This window comes from Pseudophryne corroboree, chromosome 6, assembly GCF_028390025.1.
Source record: "Pseudophryne corroboree isolate aPseCor3 chromosome 6, aPseCor3.hap2, whole genome shotgun sequence".
NCBI lineage: Eukaryota > Metazoa > Chordata > Amphibia > Anura > Myobatrachidae > Pseudophryne > Pseudophryne corroboree.
Window position 1 is genome coordinate 641,997,900 of NC_086449.1, and position 19,028 is coordinate 642,016,927.

At 47.7% G+C, this 19,028-nt stretch overlaps 1 protein-coding gene across 1 annotated transcript in view; it reads right to left on the minus strand.

Annotated features, from left to right (window-relative positions):
* RAD50 (RAD50 double strand break repair protein) overlaps window positions 1–19,028 on the minus strand; it is a 442,933-nt gene that overhangs the window by 134,929 nt on the left and 288,976 nt on the right. Inside the window, exon 21 of the mRNA XM_063928180.1 lies at window positions 18,901–19,028. Coding sequence (XP_063784250.1) covers window positions 18,901–19,028 — 128 coding nt within the window. The remainder of the gene's footprint in view (window positions 1–18,900) is intronic.

The following is a 19,028-nucleotide window of genomic DNA, read 5'->3' on the forward strand; positions in this document are numbered from 1 at the left end:
CCTATCCAGGGTATCAATATTTTCAGTCAGGGAATCCGACCAAGCCACCCCAGCGCTGCACATCCAGGCTGAGGCGATTGCTGGTCGCAGTATAACACCAGTATGTGTGTATATACTTTTAAGGATATTCTCCAGTTTTCTGTCACCTGGTTCCTTGAGGGCGGCCGTATCAGGAGACGGTAACGCCACTTGTTTTGATAAGCGTGTGAGCGCTTTATCCACTCTAGGGGGTGTTTCCCAACGCGCCCTAACCTCTGGCGGGAAAGGGTATAATGCCAATAACTTTTTAGTAATTATCAGTTTTTTATCGGGGGAAACCCACGCTTCATCACACACCTCATTTAATTCGTCTGATTCAGGAAAAACTACAGGTAGTTTTTTCACACCCCACATAATACCCTTTTTAGTGGTACTTGCAGTATCAGAAATGTTTAACACCTCTCTCATTGCCGTGATCATGTAACGTGTGGCCCTACTGGAAGTCACGTTTGTCTCCTCACCATCGACACTGGAGTCAGTATCCGTGTCGACGTCAGTATCCACCACCTGAGGTAACGGCCTTTTTAGAGACCCTGATGGTTTTTGAGACGCCTGGACAGGGACTAGCTGATTAGTCGGCTGTCTCATGTCATCAACCGTCTTTTGTAAGGAGCTGACACTGTCACGTAAATCCTTCCATAAAGCCATCCACTCAGGTGTCGACTCCTTAGGGGGTGACATCTCTATTATAGGCAATTGCCTCGCCTCCACATAATTTTCCTCCTCATACATGTCGACACAAACGTACCGACACACAGCACACGCACAGGGAATGCTCTGATAGAGGACAGGACCCCACTAGCCCTTTGGGGAGACAGAGGGAGAGTATGCCAGCACACACCAGAGCGCTATATATAGCTATAGGGACAACCTTATATAAGTGTTTCTCCCTTATAGCTGCTGTATTGTTAATAACCCGCCAATTAGTGCCCCCCTCTTTTTTTTACCCTGTTTCTGTAGTGCAGGACTGCAGGGGAGAGTCAGGGAGACGTCCTTCCAGCGGAGCTGTGAGGGAAAATGGCGCCTGTGTGCTGAGGAGATAGGCTCCGCCCCCTTCTCGGCGGCCTTTCTCCCGCTTTTTGTGAAAATCTGGCAGGGGTTAAAATTCATCCATATAGCCCAGGAGCTATATGTGATGTATTTTTAGCCAGCCAAGGTGTTTCTATTGCTGCTCAGGGCGCCCCCCCCTAGCGCCCTGCACCCTCAGTGACCGGAGTGTGAAGTGTGCTGAGAAGCAATGGCGCACAGCTGCAGTGCTGTGCGCTACCTTGTGGAAGACCGGATGTCTTCTGCCGCCGATTTGCCGGACTCTTCTTGCTTCTGGCTCTGTAAGGGGGCCGGCGGCGCGGCTCCGGGACCGAGCTCCAAAGCTGGGCCTGTGAGCGGTCCCTCTGGAGCTAATGGTGTCCAGTAGCCAAGAAGCCCAATCCACTCTGCACGCAGGTGAGTTCGCTTCTTCTCCCCTTAGTCCCTCGATGCAGTGAGCCTGTTGCCAGCAGGTCTCACTGAAAATAAAAAACCTAAACTAAAACTTTCACTAAGAAGCTCAGGAGAGCCCCTAGTGTGCACCCTTCTCGTTCGGGCACAAAAATCTAACTGAGGCTTGGAGGAGGGTCATAGGGGGAGGAGCCAGTGCACACCAGGTAGTACTAAAGCTTTCTATTTGTGCCCAGTCTCCTGCGGAGCCGCTATTCCCCATGGTCCTTACGGAGTTCCCAGCATCCACTAGGACGTCAGAGAAAAACACACAATATGTTTACCCAGAAAGCGCTGTAATCTGTATTTTGCGCCAAATTATGTGCCCACCCCCCCTTTCTTTAAAACTCTCTTTCACCGTGGATAAGCAGGGGAGAGTCCGGGGAGCTTCCTCTCAGTGCTGTGCTGTGGAGAAAATGGCGCTGGTGAGTGCTGAGGAACAAGCTCCGCCCCCTCAGCGGCGGGCTTCGGTCCCGCTCAAATATTTAAAAAACTGGCGGGGGCTCTTTTATATACAGTGCTTAGCTGTATATATGTACTTTTGCCAGAAAATGAGGTTTATATTGGTGCCCAGGGCGCCCCCCCTGCTCCCTGCACCCTTACAGTGACTGCCGTGTGGGAGCAATGGCGCAGTGGGAGCAATGGCGCTGTGCGTTACCTCTATGAAGATCTGAAGTCTTCTGCCGCCTCTGAAGTCTTCTTCCTTCTCATACTCACCCAGCTTCTATCTTCCGGCTCTGCGAGGAGGTCGGCGGCGCGGGTCTGGGACGGACGGCGAGGGTGAGACCTGCGTACCGATCCCTCTGGAGCTAATGGTGTCCAGTAGCCTAAGAAACAGAGCCTAACATTAAACTAGGTCTGTTTCTCTCTCCTCAGTCCGTCGATGCAGGGAGTCTGTTGCCAGCAGGCTCCCTGAAAATAAAAAACCTAACAAATATACTTTCTTTTCAGGAAACTCAGGAGAGCTCCCTGTAATGCACCCAGTCTCCTCTGGGCACTGTAATAAACTGAGGTCTGGAGGAGGGGCATAGAGGGAGGAGCCAGTGCACACCCATACCTAAAGTTCTTTCTTAAAGTGCCCATGTCTCCTGCGGAGCCCGTCTATCCCCATGGTCCTTACGGAGTCCCCAGCATCCTCTAGGACGTAAGAGAAATTGTCTTTTCAAATACTAATAACCCATTAAGGAAACTAGAACAAATACAATATTACACTTTCTTTTATCAACAGGTTAGAAAAAGCTTTATAACACATCCAGTTGGATAGAATTAAAACTTGGGTGGATAGACTTAGCGTCCGCTAAGAGATGTAACTATAGAATTACATTTAGTATTCATTAATTAAAAACACCTTGATTTATTTTTTAATAAAGAGCAATTACTAAGATGTATTTGATATGTTTCTGTACATTGTCTTGGGAAAAAGCATCACATCAGCACAATGTATTTAAGCAGAACGTAAGGAAATCAAATATTTTTATTTTGAAAGCGACAGTGGGGTATATTCAATTAGAGTCGGAAACTGCCGTCTTGTCGGAAAGAAGGCAGTTTTCGACTGGAATAGGTCGGAAGGGGTTCCCATCTATTTAATCCGGGCTCAGTTTTTCCGACAAGTCGGGAAATCCGACAAGTCGGAATGCTGTCGGAACACACGCGGATTTGAAGCTTCAGCCACCGAGACGCGTGTATTGTCGGAAGCGGGGACAAACCTGACAGCCCAGTTTCTGACAATGTCAATCAGACTTTAAAAAAAGTCAGATTGACACTGACGGGAACGGGCTAAACCTGTTGAGTTTGACTCGGCATTGAATAGAGAGCTGTTGGGACCTTTCCGTCGGAAAGGACCTGACAGCAAATTATATACCCCAGTAACCTGTTTGTCTAGTTTTGAGGTGCCAACAATTCAGAAATAAGTTTGCACATAAAAATAGATGATTTTATATACCTACTGGTAAATCCTTTTCTCGTAGTCCGTAGAGGATGCTGGGGTCCAAATTAGTACCATGAGGTATAGACGGGTCCACTAGGAGCCACTGGCACTTTAAGAGTTTAATAGTGTGGGCTGGCTCCTCCCTCTATGCCACTCCTACCAGACTCAGTCTACAAACTGTGCCCAAGGAGACAGACAAACTTCGAGAGAAGGAAATACACAGATAGTGGTGAGATTCACACCAGCTCACATATAACAAAAGGAAAGCCAAGTTAACCAACGTGAAAAGATTCAGCAACGGCTGAATTAACAATACTTAACCAAGTAACAATGCAGGAAAACGAAGCACTGGGCGGGCGCCCAGCATCCTCTAAGGACTACGAGAAAAGGATTTACCGGTAGGTATATAAAATCCTATTTTCTCTTACGTCCTACAGGATGCTGGGGTCCAATTTAGTATTATGGGGATGTACCAAGCTCCCAGTACGGGAGGGAGAGTGCTGAGGTCCTTGCAGAACAGATTGACCAAACTTGAAGTCCTCAAAGGCCAAAGTATCGAACTTGTAGAACTTAGCAAACGTGTTCGACCCTGACCAAATAGCTGCTCGGCAGTGCCGAGACACCCCAGGCAACCGCCCAGGAAGAACTCGCTTTACGGGTAGAGTGGGCCTGAACCGATTTTGGAATCGGCAATCCAGTCGTAGAATAAGCATGCTGGATAGTAAGACTGATCCAGCAAGAAATTGTCTGCTTAGAAGCAGGACACCCAATCTTGTTGGGATCATAACGGACAAATAGTGCGTCCGACTTCCTGTGACAAGCATTTCGCTTCACATATATCTTCAAAGCCCGCACAACGTGACTTTGAGGTAATAGAGGTGTCAGTAGCCACTGGCACCACAAAAGGTTGGTTGATATGGAAAGCCGACACAACCTTTGGAAGAAACTGCTGACGTGTCCTGAGCTCAGCTCTATCCTCATGGAAAATCAAGTAGGGGCTCTTGTGCGACAATGCCCCCAATTCCGACACACGTCTTGCAGATGCCAACAGTGTGACCGTCTTCCAAGTAAGGAACTTTACGTCTACCTCCTGTAAAGGCTCAAACCAATCCGACTGCAGGAACTGCAACACCACGTGGATGTGCAGAACTCCATTCAAGAATGTCCGAACCTCAGGAAGAGCAGCCAATTGTTTCTGGAAGAAAATGGACAAGGCCGAAATCTGGACCTTTATGGAGCACAAGCGTAGGCCCACATCCACACCTGCTTGCAGAAAGAGGAGAAAACGTCCTAGTTGGAACTCCACTATTGGAAACTTCTTGGATTCACACCAAGACACATACTTCTTCCAAATCCGATGGTAATGCTTAGACGTTACTCCCTTCCTAGCTTGGATCAGAGTAGGAATGACCTTGTTTGGAATGCCCTTCCGAGCTAAGATCTGGTGTTCAACCTCCATGCCGTCAAACGTAGCCACGGTAAGTCTTGATAGGCGAATGCCCCTGTTGTAGAAGGTCCTTGCGAAGAGGAAGTGGCTTCGGATCCTCGAGCCGTAATTCTAGAAGAGCCGCGTACCAAGCTCTTCTTGGCCAGTTCAGTGAAATGAGGATCGCCTGAACTCCTGTTCACTATTAGTTTGATAATCCTTGGGAAAAGCGGAAGTGGAGGGAATACATACACTGACCGGAACACCCACGGAGTTACCAGGGCGTCCACCGCCACTGCTTGTGGGTCTCGTGACCTGGAACAGTATCTACGAAGCTTCTTGTTGAGGCGAGAGGCCATCATGTCTATTTGAGGTACGCCCCATCGGCTTGTTACCACTGCGAATACCTCCGGATGGAGGCCCCATTCTCCTGGACGGAGATCGTGTCTGCTGAGGAAGTCCGCTTCCTGGTTGTCCACTCCCGGAATGATGATCGCCGACAACGCCACCGCGTGTCTTTCCGCCCAGAGGAGGATTCTTATTACCTCTGACATCGCAGCTCTGCTCTTTGTTCCATCCTGCCTGTTTATGTAGGACACTGCTGTGACGTTGTCCGACTGAACTTGAATGGCTTGACCTTGCAGATGTGACGCTTGTAGAAGGCCGTTGTAAATGGCCCTCAGTTCCAGAACGTTTATTGGAAGGAGATTCCTGACTGGACCACTTTCCTTGGAAGCTTTCCCCTTGGGTGACTGCTCCCCAACCTCTGAGACTTGCATCCGTGGTTAGAAGAATCCAATTCTGAATCCCGAACCTGTGGCCCTCGAGTAGGTGAGAAGTTTTGAGCCACCGGACGAGTGAAATTCTGGTTTTCGGCGACAGACGTATCCGCTGGTGCATGTGAAGATGTGATCCCGACCACTTGTCCAGGAGATCATGCTGGAAGAACCGTGCATGGAATCTTCCGTACTGGGGAGCCTCGTAGGAGGCTACCATCTTTCCCAGAAGGCGAATGCACTGAGGAACCGATACCCGGGCTGGCTTCAAGACATCCCGGACCATTGATTGGATCACCAACGCTTTCTCCATTGGTAGAAACACCCTCTGCACTTCCGTGTCGAGTATCATCCCCAGGAAGGGCAGTCTCCTTGTCGGTTCCAAATGTGACTTTGGAAGGTTCAGGATCCACCCATGATCCTGGAGTAGTTGAACTGAGAGAGCAATACTCTGCAACAGCCTCTCCATGGAAGACGCCTTTATCAGTAGATCATCCAGATATGGACTTATGTTCACTCACTGCTTGCGGAGGAGCATCATCTCTGCCCTCGGTGCAGTGGAGAGGCCAAATGGCGATGTCTGGAACTGATAGTGACAGTTCTGTAGTGCAAACCCTAGATAGACCTGGTGAGGTGGCCAGATCGGAATGTGATGGAACTCATCCTTGATATCCAGGGATAGCAGGAATTCCCCCTCTTCCAGAACTCTCAGAGACTCCATCTTGAACTTGAATACTTGCAAGAATGGGTTCAAGAACTTTAGGTTCAATATTGGCCTTACCAAAACCGTCCGGTTTCGGTACCACAAACAGGTTTGAATAATAACCCCTGTTTCTTAGGTGAGGTGGAACTGGAACAATGACATTTGTTTGTACCAATTTGTGACTGGCTTCCTGTAGGATAGCAGTTTCTGTCAGAGAAGCTGGTAAGCCTGATTTGAAGAATCTGTGAGGTGGGAGTTCCTGAAACTCCAGTCTATACCCCTGGGCAACAATATCTTTTACCCAGGGGTCTAGACATGATGACGCCCAGACGTGACTGAAATCTTTTAGTCTCGCTCCTACCGGACCGATCCCCAGGCTGGGAGGTCCACCGTCATGCTGAAGACTTGGAAAAAGCAGAACTTGGTTTCTGTTCCTGGGAGATGTTTTACCAAATGAATGGAGGATCGGGCGCTTTCAGGTGCTGTGTTTCTAATGCTGCTGCTATAACATTTGGGGGTAGTTACACCCCAATCATATACTCAAAGAAACACAAGAAAAAATAGCAGCGCTAATTGCAGTAACAAAAACAATTGAAAATAAGAAGGATTGAGTGATGAATTAATTTTACAATTTAATAAAAGATAAAAATATATTGGCCTTTTAAAATGGATACAGAATCCACAAACAATTCCAAACAATTAAAAACAATGCATATGGGTCTGATAGTAATAAAGACTGCCTAACACATTAACATCCGTTCCTGATTAAAGAACCTGGAAATTATAGCAGATGGAGACAGACTGACAGCGCAGTCACACCAGTGCACTTTACCCGGAAACCGCTAGAGGTGTAGTCCCTTTGAGAATGTCTCTGATGTTTTTTTCCAAACTCAGCCAGATTTGGGATCCTCATTAAACACGGTGTCCTCTTTGTGAAGATAGGGTAGATGGTGCTCCTTAGTCATGGAATAGTTGTCTCAATTGAACTGCAGATGGAAAAGTCCAGTGTTTGGTCCGGTTGTGGTAGGACAGTCAGAATAGCGTGATAGTTGACCCAAGTAGCCTCCTCCTTACGCGTTTCGCTGCAAGGCACTGCAGCTTTATCAAAGGCCTTTGATAAAGCTGCAGTGCCTTGCAGCGAAACGCGTAAGAGGAGGCTACTTGGGTCAACTATCACGCTATTCTGACTGTCCTACCACATCCGGACCAAACACTGGACTTTTCCATCTGCAGTTCAATTGAGACAACTATTCCATGACTAAGGAGCACCATCTACCCTATCTTCACAAAGAGGACACCGTGTTAAATGAGGATCCCAAATCTGGCTGAGTTTGGACAAAAACATCAGAGACATTCTCAAAGGGACTACACCTCTAGCGGTTTCCGGGTAAAGTGCACTGGTGTGACTGCGCTGTCAGTCTGTCTCCATCTGCTATAATTTCCAGGTTCTTTAATCAGGAACGGATGTTAATGTGTTAGGCAGTCTTTATTACTATCAGACCCATATGCATTGTTTTTAATTGTTTGGAATTGTTTGTGGATTCTGTATCCATTTTAAAAGGCCGATATATTTTTATCTTTTATTAAATTGTAAAATTAATTCATCACTCAATCCTTCTTATTTTTAATTGTTTTTGTTACTGCAATTAGCGCTGCTATTTTTTCTTGTGTTTCTGTTCCTGGGAACCTGTTGGTGCAGGTTTTCTGGATTTTCCCAGACCTCCTCTAAAAAAGGTGGTGGTGGTGGGGGGGGGCTTGGATTTTTTACATCTTGCGGTCCGAAAAGGACTGCAGTGTAGGCGTAGGATAAGATTTCTGAGCCGGTGCAGCTGCGGAGGGAAGAAAGGTCGACTTACCCGCAGTTGCCATGGATATCCATGCATCCAGCTCTTCCCCAAACAGGGCTTGACCTGTGAAGGGTAGATTCTCCAAGCTCTTCTTGGATTCCGCATCCGCAGTCCACTGGCGTAGCCAGAGTACTCTGCGTGCCGAGACTGCCATGGAAGTAGCCCTCGCATTAAGCAGGCCAAGGCCCTTCATGGCTTCCACCATGAAACCTGCCGAATCCTGTATGTGACGTAAAAACAAGTCAATGTCACTCCTATCCATTGTATCTAATTCCTCTAGTAATGTGCCTGACCACTTTACTATGGCTTTAGAAATCCACGCACAAGCAATTGTGGGCCTTAAGGCCATGCCTGTAGCTGTGTATAGTGATTTGTGCGCAGTCTCAATCTTGCGGTCAGCCAGGCGGCTGAAATGGGGAAAGGCAAAACCACCTTTTCAACCTAGATACAGAAGCCTCGACTACAGGTTGATTTTCCCACTTTTTCCTGTCCTCTTCCGGGAAAGGAAAAGCAATGAGAATTCTTTTAGGAATTTGGACTTTTTTCTCTGGATTTTCCCAGGATTTCTCAAACAAGGAATTTAACTCCTTAGAAGCAGGGAAGGTAATCGAGGATTTCTTATTGGCAGTAAAATAAGATTTCTGATCCTGCTCAGGTACCTTTTCAGTAATGTGCAAAACATCCCTAATTGCTTGAATCATAAGTTGCACCCCCTTAGCAAGGGATGCATCCCCCCCCGTGCATATCCCCATCACCGTCCCCTCTATCAGAGTCGGTATCAGTGTCAGCTTGCATTATCTGGGCAAGTGTACGCTTTTGAGGGTATGTAGATGGGTCTTTTGATGAAGTAGTGGGGGTTGAATATTGCAAACCCTCCACAGATTTCCTCAAAAACTGCGTCTCTTTCTCATTTTGTGACATCCTGGTAGAAATCTGGGATATCATTCCCCTTAAAGAATCCACCCATGCAGGTTTGGATTCGGAAGGCTGAGAAAATAAGAATTTACTCACCGGTAATTCTATTTCTCGTAGTCCGTAGTGGATGCTGGGAACTTCGAAAGGACCATGGGGAATAGCGGGCTCCGAAGGAGGCTGGGCACTCTAGAAAGATTTAGGACTACCTGGTGTGCACTGGCTCCTCCCACTATGACCCTCCTCCAAGCCTCAGTTAGGACACTGTGCCCGGACGAGCGTACACAATAAGGAAGGATTTTGAATCCCGGGTAAGACTCATACCAGCCACACCAATCACACCGTACAACTCGTGATATGAAACCCAGTTAACAGTATGAAACAACTGAGCCTCTCAACAGATGGCTCAACAATAACCCGATTTAGTTAACAATAACTATGTACAAGTATTGCAGATAAACCGCACTTGGGATGGGTGCCCAGCATCCACTACGGACTACGAGAAATAGAATTACCGGTGAGTAAATTCTTATTTTCTCTGACGTCCTAGTGGATGCTGGGAACTCCGAAAGGACCATGGGGATTATACCAAAGCTCCCAAACGGGCGGGAGAGTGCGGATGACTCTGCAGCACCGAATGAGAGAACTCCAGGTCCTCCTCAGCCAGAGTATCAAATTTGTAGAATTTTGCAAACGTGTTTGCCCCTGACCAAGTAGCTGCTCGGCAAAGTTGTAAAGCCGAGACCCCTCGGGCAGCCGCCCAAGATGAGCCCACCTTCCTTGTGGAATGGGCATTTACAGATTTTGGCTGTGGCAGGCCTGCCACAGAATGTGCAAGCTGAATTGTACTACAAATCCAGCGAGCAATAGTCTGCTTAGAAGCAGGAGCACCCAGCTTGTTGGGTGCATACAGGATAAACAGCGAGTCAGATTTTCTGACTCCAGCCGTCCTGGAAACATATATTTTCAGGGCCCTGACTACGTCTAGCAACTTTGAGTCCTCCAAGTCCCTAGTAGCCGCAGGCACCACAATAGGCTGGTTCAGGTGAAACGCTGACACCACCTTAGGGAGAAACTGGGGACGAGTCCTCAATTCTGCCATATCCATATGGAAAATCAGATAAGGGCTTTTACAAGACAAAGCCGCCAATTCTGATACTCGCCTGGCAGAAGCCAAGGCCAATAACATGACCACCTTCCACGTGAGATATTTCAGATCCACGGTTTTTAGTGGCTCAAACCAATGTGATTTTAAGAAACTCAACACCACGTTGAGATCCCAAGGTGCCACAGGGGGCACAAACGGGGGCTGAATATGCAGCACTCCTTTAACAAATGTCTGAACTTCAGGTACTGAAGCTAGTTCTTTTTGAAAGAAAATCGACAGAGCCGAGATCTGTACCTTAATGGAGCCCAGTTTTAGGCCCATATTAACTCCTGCTTGCAGGAAATGCAGAAAACGACCTAGTTGAAATTCCTCTGTTGGGGCCTCTTCGGCCTCACACCATGCAACATACTTCCGCCATATGCGGTGATAATGATTTGCTGTAACCTCTTTCCTAGCTTTAATAAGCGTAGGAATGACTTCCTCCGGAATGCCCTTTTCCTTCAGGATCCGGCGTTCAACCGCCATGCCGTCAAACGCAGCCGCGGTAAGTCTTGGAACAGACAGGGCCCCTGCTGTAGCAGGTCTTGTCTGAGCGGCAGAGACCACGGGTCCTCTGAGATCATCTCTTGAAGTTCCGGGTACCACGCTCTTCTTGGCCAATCCGGAACCACGAGAATTGTGTTTACTCCTCGCTTTCTTATTATTCTCAATACCTTCGGTATGAGAGGTAGAGGAGGGAACACATAAACTGACTGGTACACCCACGGTGTCACTAGAGCGTCCACAGCTATCGCCTGAGGGTCTCTTGACCTGGCGCAATACCTCTCTAGTTTTTTGTTTAGGCGGGACGCCATCATGTCCACCTGTGGACGACCCCACTGATTTACAATCATTTGGAAGACTTCTGGATGAAGTCCCCACTCTCCCGGGTGGAGGTCGTGCCTGCTGAGAAAGTCTGCTTCCCAGTTGTCCACTCCCGGGATGAACACTGCTGACAATGCTAGTACATGATTTTCCGCCCATCGGAGAATTCTTGTGGCTTCTGCCATTGCCATCCTGCTTCTTGTGCCGCCCTGTCGATTCACATGGGCGACTGCCGTGATGTTGTCTGACTGGATCAGCACCGGCTGGTGTAGGAGCAGGGATTTTGCTTGACTTAGGGCATTGTAAATGGCCCTTAGTTCCAGAATATTTATGTGAAGGGAAGTCTCCTGACTTGACCATAGTCCTTGGAAGTTTCTTCCCTTTGTGACTGCCCCCCAGCCTCGTAGGCTGGCATCCGTGGTCACCAGGACCCAGTCCTGTATGCCGAATCTGCGGCCCTCTAGAAGATGAGCACTCTGCAGCCACCACAGAAGAGACACCCTGGTTCTTGGGGACAGGGTTATCAAGCGATGCATCTGAAGATGCGATCCGGACCACTTGTCCAACAGGTCCCACTGAAAAATTCTGGCATGGAACCTGCCGAATGGAATTGCTTCGTAAGAAGCTACCATCTTTCCCAGGACCCGCGTGCAGTGATGCACCGATACCTGTTTTGGTTTTAGGAGGTCTCTGACTAGAGAAGACAACTCCCTGGCTTTCTCCTCCGGGAGAAACACTTTTTTCTGGACTGTGTCCAGAATCATTCCCAGGAACATTAGACGTGTCGTCGGGACCAGCTGTGACTTTGGGATAGTCAGAATCCAGCCGTGCTGGCGCAGCACTTCCTGAGATAGTGCTACTCCCACTAACAACTGTTCCTTGGATCGTGCCTTTATTAGGAGATCGTCCAAGTATGGGATAATTTCCGGTTTCGGCACCACAAATAGTGTGGAATAGTAACCCCGGCCTTGTTGAAGTAGGGGTACCTTGATTATCACCTGCTGGGAATACAGCTTGTGAATCGCTGTTAGCACCGCCTCCCTGTCTGAGGGAGCAATCGGCAAGGCAGATTTTAGGAACCGGTGGGGTGGAGCCGCCTCGAATTCCAGCTTGTACCCCTGAGATACTATTTGAAGGATCCAGGGATCCACCTGTGAGCGAGCCCACTGATCGCTGAAATTCATGAGGCGGGCCCCCACCGTACCTGGCTCCGCCTGTGGAGCCCCACCGTCATGCGGCGGACTTGGAAGAGGAAACGGGGGAGGACTTTTGCTCCTGGGAACCTGCTGTTTGTTGCAGCCTTTTTCCCCTACCTCTGCCTCTAGACAGAAAAGACCCTCCTTTTCCCCGCTTGTTTTTCTGGGTTCGAAAGGACTGAACCTGATAAAATGGCGCCTTCTTAGGCTGTGAGGGGACATGGGGTAAAAATGCTGACTTCCCAGACGTTGCTGTGGAAACTAGGTCGGAGAGACCATCCCCAAATAATTCCTCCCCCTTATAAGGCAAAACTTCCATGTGCCTTTTGGAATCTGCATCTCCAGTCCACTGGCGAGTCCATAAGCATCTCCTAGCAGAGATGGACAATGCACTTACTTTAGATGCCAGCCGGCAGATTTCCCGCTGTGCATCTCTCATATATAAGACTGAGTCTTTGATATGGTCAATTGTTAGCAGAACCGTGTCTCTGTCTAGTGTGTCAATATTTTCTGACAGTTTATCCGACCACGCAGCGGCAGCACTGCACATCCATGCTGACGCAATAGCTGGTCTAAGTATAATGCCTGAGTGTGTATATACAGACTTCAGGATCGCCTCCTGCTTTCTATCAGCAGGTTCCTTAAGGGCGGCCGTATCCTGAGACGGTAGTGCCACCTTTTTAGACAAACGTGTGAGCGCTTTATCCACCCTAGGAGGTGTTTCCCAACGTAACCTATCCTCTGGCGGGAAAGGGAACGCCATTAGTACCTTCTTAGGAATTACCAATTTCTTATCAGGGGAAGCCCACGCTTCTTCACACACTTCATTTAATTCATCTGACGGGGGAAAAACTACAGGTAGTTTTTTCTCCCCAAACATAATACCCTTTTTTGTGGTACCTGGATGTAAATCAGAAATATTTAACACCTCTTTCATTGCCTCAATCATGCAGTGAATGGCCTTAATGGGCATTAAATGTGACTCATCGTCGTCGACACTGGTGTCAGTATCCGTGTCGACATCTACTTGTGCCATCTGAGATAGCGGGCGTTTCAGAGCCCCTGATGACTTTTGAGACACCTGGACAGGCACGAGCTGAGAACTCGGCTGTCCCACAGTCGGCATGTCGTCAAATTTCTTATGTAATGAGTCTATACGTGCACTCATTTCTTTCCATAAGCTCATCCACTCAGGTGTCTGCCCCCCAGGGGGTGACATCCCTTCTAAAGGCATCTGCTCCGCCTCCACCTCATTATCCTCATCAAACATGTCGACACAGCCGTACCGACACACTCCACACACACAGGGAATGCTCTATATAGAGGACAGGACCCACAAAAGCCCTTTGGGGGGACAGAGTAAGAGTATGCCAGCACACACCAGAGCGCTATATAAGGCAGGGACTAACTGAGTTATGTCCCTTATAGCTGCTTTTTAATATAAACTATATACTGCGCCAAATTAAATGCCCCTCCTCTCTCTTTTTTACCCTTTTCTGTAGTGTAGTCTGCAGGGGAGAGCCAGGGAGCTTCCTTTCAGCGGAGCTGTGAGGGAAAAATGGCGCCAGTGTGCTGAGGGAGATAGCTCCGCCCCTTTTCCGCGGCCTATTCTCCCGCTTTTTTATGGAATCTGGCAGGGGTATTTACCTCATATATAGCCCCTGGGGCTATATATTGAGGTATTTTTGCCAGCCAAGGTGTTTTTATTGCTGCCTCAGGGCGCCCCCCCCCAGCGCCCTGCACCCTCAGTGACCGGAGTGTGAAGTGTGAGAGGAGCAATGGCGCACAGCTGCAGTGCTGTGCGCTACCTTGGTGAAGACTGATGTCTTCATGCCGCCGATTTTCCGGACCATCTTCTTGCTTCTGGCTCTGTAAGGGGGGCGGCGGCGCGGCTCCGGGACCGAACATCAAGGCTGGGCCTGCGGTCGATCCCTCTGGAGCTAATGGTGTCCAGTAGCCTAAGAAGCCCAATCCGGCTGCAAGCAGGCGAGTTCGCTTCTTCTCCCCTTAGTCCCTCGCTGCAGTGAGCCTGTTGCCAGCAGGTCTCACTGAAAATAAAAAACCTAAGACTATCTTTCTTCTAAGAGCTCAGGAGAGCCCCTAGTGTGCATCCAACCTCGGCCGGGCACAAAATCTAACTGAGGCTTGGAGGAGGGTCATAGTGGGAGGAGCCAGTGCACACCAGGTAGTCCTAAATCTTTCTAGAGTGCCCAGCCTCCTTCGGAGCCCGCTATTCCCCATGGTCCTTTCGGAGTTCCCAGCATCCACTAGGACGTCAGAGAAAGCAGATTGCAGTCCTGAGTACATGGAATAGACTCCTCAGGAGAAGATAAACACTCTGCAGCACAGGATACAGATTCCTTAGACATGATAATGTGGGATCAACACACTTTAACACACAGAAAATGTCAGACACAGTTTCCCCCAGAGTACCTTCAGAGAGTTGAAGAGTATAAGGAGCCAGTCACACTGCGCCTCTGTAGGCAATTATTATGATAAAATCCTGGCGCTGACTAACTATCCTTAATAGGGTAGTCAGTCCTAATATAACACTCCCCATCCCCCTGTCTATATCACCCTGGTACCGCAGAGTACTTGTGGAGTTATGTGAAGGGCAGCGCTCCCAGTCAGCATTTCTGTACGATCTGCAGGGAGAAAATGGCGCTGGTGAGTGCTGGATCCGCTCTGAAAGGAAGCCCCGCCCCCTGTAATGGCGCTCGGCTTCCCGCACTAAGTGATTATACTGGCCTGAGGTTTTTGTAGTGTTAACAGCGGGATTAGCCCCTGTTAACTAGCGTGACCAGTATAGGGTAATGCGCTGGCTAAGGGCGCCCCTCAAGCGCCGACATGATGCATTTATTATTTATTTATTTCTTAACAGTTTATTATATAGCGCAGCATATTCCGTTGCGCTTTACAATTAGAACAACAGTAATAGAACAAAACTGGGTAAAAACAAACATATAGAGGTAGGAAGGCCCTGCTCGCAAGCTTACAATCTATAGGGAAATAGGCATAGATACACAAGGATTGATGCTACCTATTGCATAATGGTCCACCATATTGCTAGGTTCTTAATGGGTTGTATGATGATACCCCACAAAGTTGGCCAAGTTTCAGGAGGGTGTGAGACTAAAGAAAGACAAGATATGTGATGTTATGAATACTCTACAGAGGCTGTAATTAGATAGGGAAGCACTGATGGTTATGTGGGTGGGTCTGGAATTTGATAGGCTTGTCTGAAGAGGTGAGTTTTCAGGGAACATTTAAAGGTTTGGAAACTAGAGGCGAGGCTTACTGTGCGTGGGAGGGCATTCCACAGAGTGGGTGAAGCCCGGATAAAGTCCTGTAATTTTGAGTGTGAACAAGTAATGCGTGTGGATGAGAGACGTAGATCTTGTGCAGAGCGGAGAGGTCGGGTAGGGAGATATTTTGAGATGAGTGAAGAGATGTATGTTGGTGCAGTTTGGTTAATAGCCTTGTATGTGAGTAAAAGTATTTTATATTTAATACGGTAGAATACCGGTAACCAATGGAGGGACTGACAGAGCGGATCTGCAGACGATGAACGTCTGGCAAGGAAGATTAGCCTCGCAGCTGCATTCAAAATGGATTGTAGTGGTGAGAGCCTATGTTTGGGAAGACCGGTCAGGAGACTATTACAATAATCAATGCGGGAGATAATGAGAGCATGGATTAGAGTTTTTGCTGTGTCTTGTGTAAGATATGGTCGTATTTTGGATATGTTTCTTAGATGTATGTAACATGATCTTGAGACAGATTGACACCTAGGCAGCGAGCTTGTGGGGTAGGGATGATTGCAGAGTTCTCAACAGTGATAGAGATATCAGGTTGGAAACTACTATTGGCTGGTGAAAATATAATTAATTCTGTTTTGAAAATATTAAGTTTGAGGTGGTGAGATGTCATCCAAGATGAAATGGCAGAAAGGCATTCAGTGACACGGCCCAATACAGATGGTGACAAATCAGGGGAGGATAGGTAGATTTGAGTATCATCCGCATACAGACGGTACTGAAATCCGAAAGAGTTGATTAGTTTGCCAAGAGATGTGGTATAGATAGAGAAAAGCAGAGGACCTAGGACTGAGCCTTGCGGTACTCCAACTGAGAGAGGTAGCGAAGGAGAGGTGGAATCAGAGAAACGAACACTGAAGGAGCGATTAGATAGGTAGGATGAGAACCAAGAAAGGGCTGTGTCCTGAAGACCTAGGGATTGTAGTGTTTGTATGAGAAGAGAGTGGTCAACAGTGTCAAAAGCAGCAGAGAGATCAAGGAGAATAAGTAGAGAGTAATGTCCTTTAGATTTAGCAGTGACCAAATCATTCACTACCTTAGTCAGTGCTGTCTCTGTGGAGTGTTGGGCACGAAATCCTGACTGAAGTGGGTCCAGTAGGCTGTGTGAGTTGAGAAAGTGTGTGAGGCGAGTGTAGGCAAGTCTCTCAAGTAGCTTGGAGGGGCATGGGAGCTGAGAGATGGGACGATAGTTAGAGAGAGTTTTGTGTTTTCAGAATGGGAGTAATCACTGCATGCTTGTATAGAGAAGGAAAGATACCAGTAGACAGGGAGAGATTACAGATTTTCGTTAAGGCTGGGATGAGCACAGTAGACAGAGCTTTACTAATTTGTGAGGGTATAGTCAAGGGGAGAGGTATTAGAGTAGGCAGATGAAAAAAGTGCAGATACTTCATCTTCATCACCATCAAAGGAAGAGAAGGTGTTAAGAGGGTTCAGGCAGGGAATTGAGCAGGTCACTTGCTGTGGAAGAGCATACCATTTCATTTCGGATCTTGTCAATCTTGTCCTTGAAATAGGAAGCAAGATCTTGCGCACTGACAGTGGCTGGTGGGTTAGGTGAGGGAGGGACAAGAAGTGATTTAAATGTATTAAAAAGTCGCTTGGGGTTAGAGGCTTGAGCAGAGATGAGAGATTGAAAATATGTTTGTTTGGCAGTGTCCAGAGCATTACGATAAGAGTGGTAGGTGGTCTTATATGTGAGAAAGTCACTTGAACTACGAGATTTACGCCACTGGCGTTCAACTTTACGTGAGTTTTTGTAAGTGTCTAGTGTATTTAGAGTGCCACGGTTGACATCTAAGTCTACGTGGAGTGTGATGGGTAGCTGGAGCCACTTCATCAACTGCTGTTTCTAGAGTTTGGTTAAGGTGTGATACAGCAGTCTCTGGAGAGGTGAATGTAGAAATTGGTGAGAGCAGTGGTTGCAGAAAGGTAGATAGTTGTTGAAAATTAATAGCGTTAATATTTCTGCGGGTAAGAGGTGTCCTTGTAGACTTTATGGACATTAAGTTTGAAGTAATTGAAGAGAGCATGCAGGTGATAAGGTTGTGATCTGAGAGAGGGAAAGGAGTGTTAGTGAGTTCAGAAACAGAGCATAGTCTGGTGAATACAAGATCAAGGCAGTGGCCCTCCTGATGAGTAGGGGAGTCAGTCCATTGGGAAAGGCCAAGAGAGGAGGTTAGAGAGAGTAGTTTAGAGGCATGGGGAGATTGTGGACTGTCAATAGAGAGATTGAAATCGCCCATAATGATGGTGGAGATGTCAGAGGGTAGAAAGTGAGGGAGCCATGCAGAAAAATCTTCCAGAAACTTCTTGGGTTGCCCAGGTGGGCGACAGCTGCAACACGCAGAGAGAAAGGGGTGAAAATCCTAATAGAGTGTACTTCAAAGGATGTAAATGTGAGTGAGGGAACAGGTGGTAAAACGATGTGCGTGTAAGATTTGGACAGTAATATTCCAACACCACCTCCTTTAATGTTACCAGGTCTGGGAGTGTGTGAGAAGTGGAGGCCACCATGTGACAGTGCTGCAGGTGAGGCAGTGTCTGTTTGTGTGAGCCATGTTTCTGTTTCTGTTATGGCTAGCATATTGAATTTTTTTGCTATGAAAAGGTCATGAATAGCTGTTAATTTGTTGCAAACAGAGCGTGCATTCCATAAAGCACATTTTAGTGACTTGGAGGTAGATGGGAGACATGTGATGTTGATAAGGTTTGTTGGTTTTATATTCCGTTGTGATGCATGTTGCTGGACCTTCCAGGAGCGCAGCCCCTCAGAGCACCACTTACTCACCACTTTTCTATCTTCTGGCTCTGTTAGGGGGTGGCGGCTGTGCTGCGGGAGTGAGCGGTCGCCTTGTGAGCTTGTGATCATCACCCTCAGAAGCTCAGTGTCCTGTCAGCAGAGTAGAGAACCATTGACTCTTTATTTAGTTGGTTCCTACTCCACCCCTAAGCACCACGAAGCAGGGAGGCTGTTGCCAGCAGCCTTCCTGTAAAACAACAAACTGTAAACATTTAAAAAAATAAAACTAAGAAAACTCCTAGGAGCTCCCCTAGCTGTGACCGGCTCCTCCGGGCACATTTTCTAAACTGAGTCTGGTAGGAGGGGCATAGAGGGAGGAGCCTGCCCACACCATTAAACTCTTAAAGTGCCAGTGGCTCCTAGTGGACCAATCTTTACCCCATGGTACTAAATTGGACCCCAGCATCTTCTAGGACGTAAGAGAAATACCAGGTAGTAATACATGCAATAAAAGAGGTCAAAATATAAATTTTAAATTGTACCAGAAGCAGACAAAATATACTTACTCTCTCAGCTGCACAACTTTCATCTGTCCCCTTTCCTTTAATAGTTGTTCTCTTTCCTCTTTAACTTTCTTAAGCTCCTCTTTTCGTTTTCTAAGGGTTAAGTTGTCCTGGAGACATCGTTCCTGTAT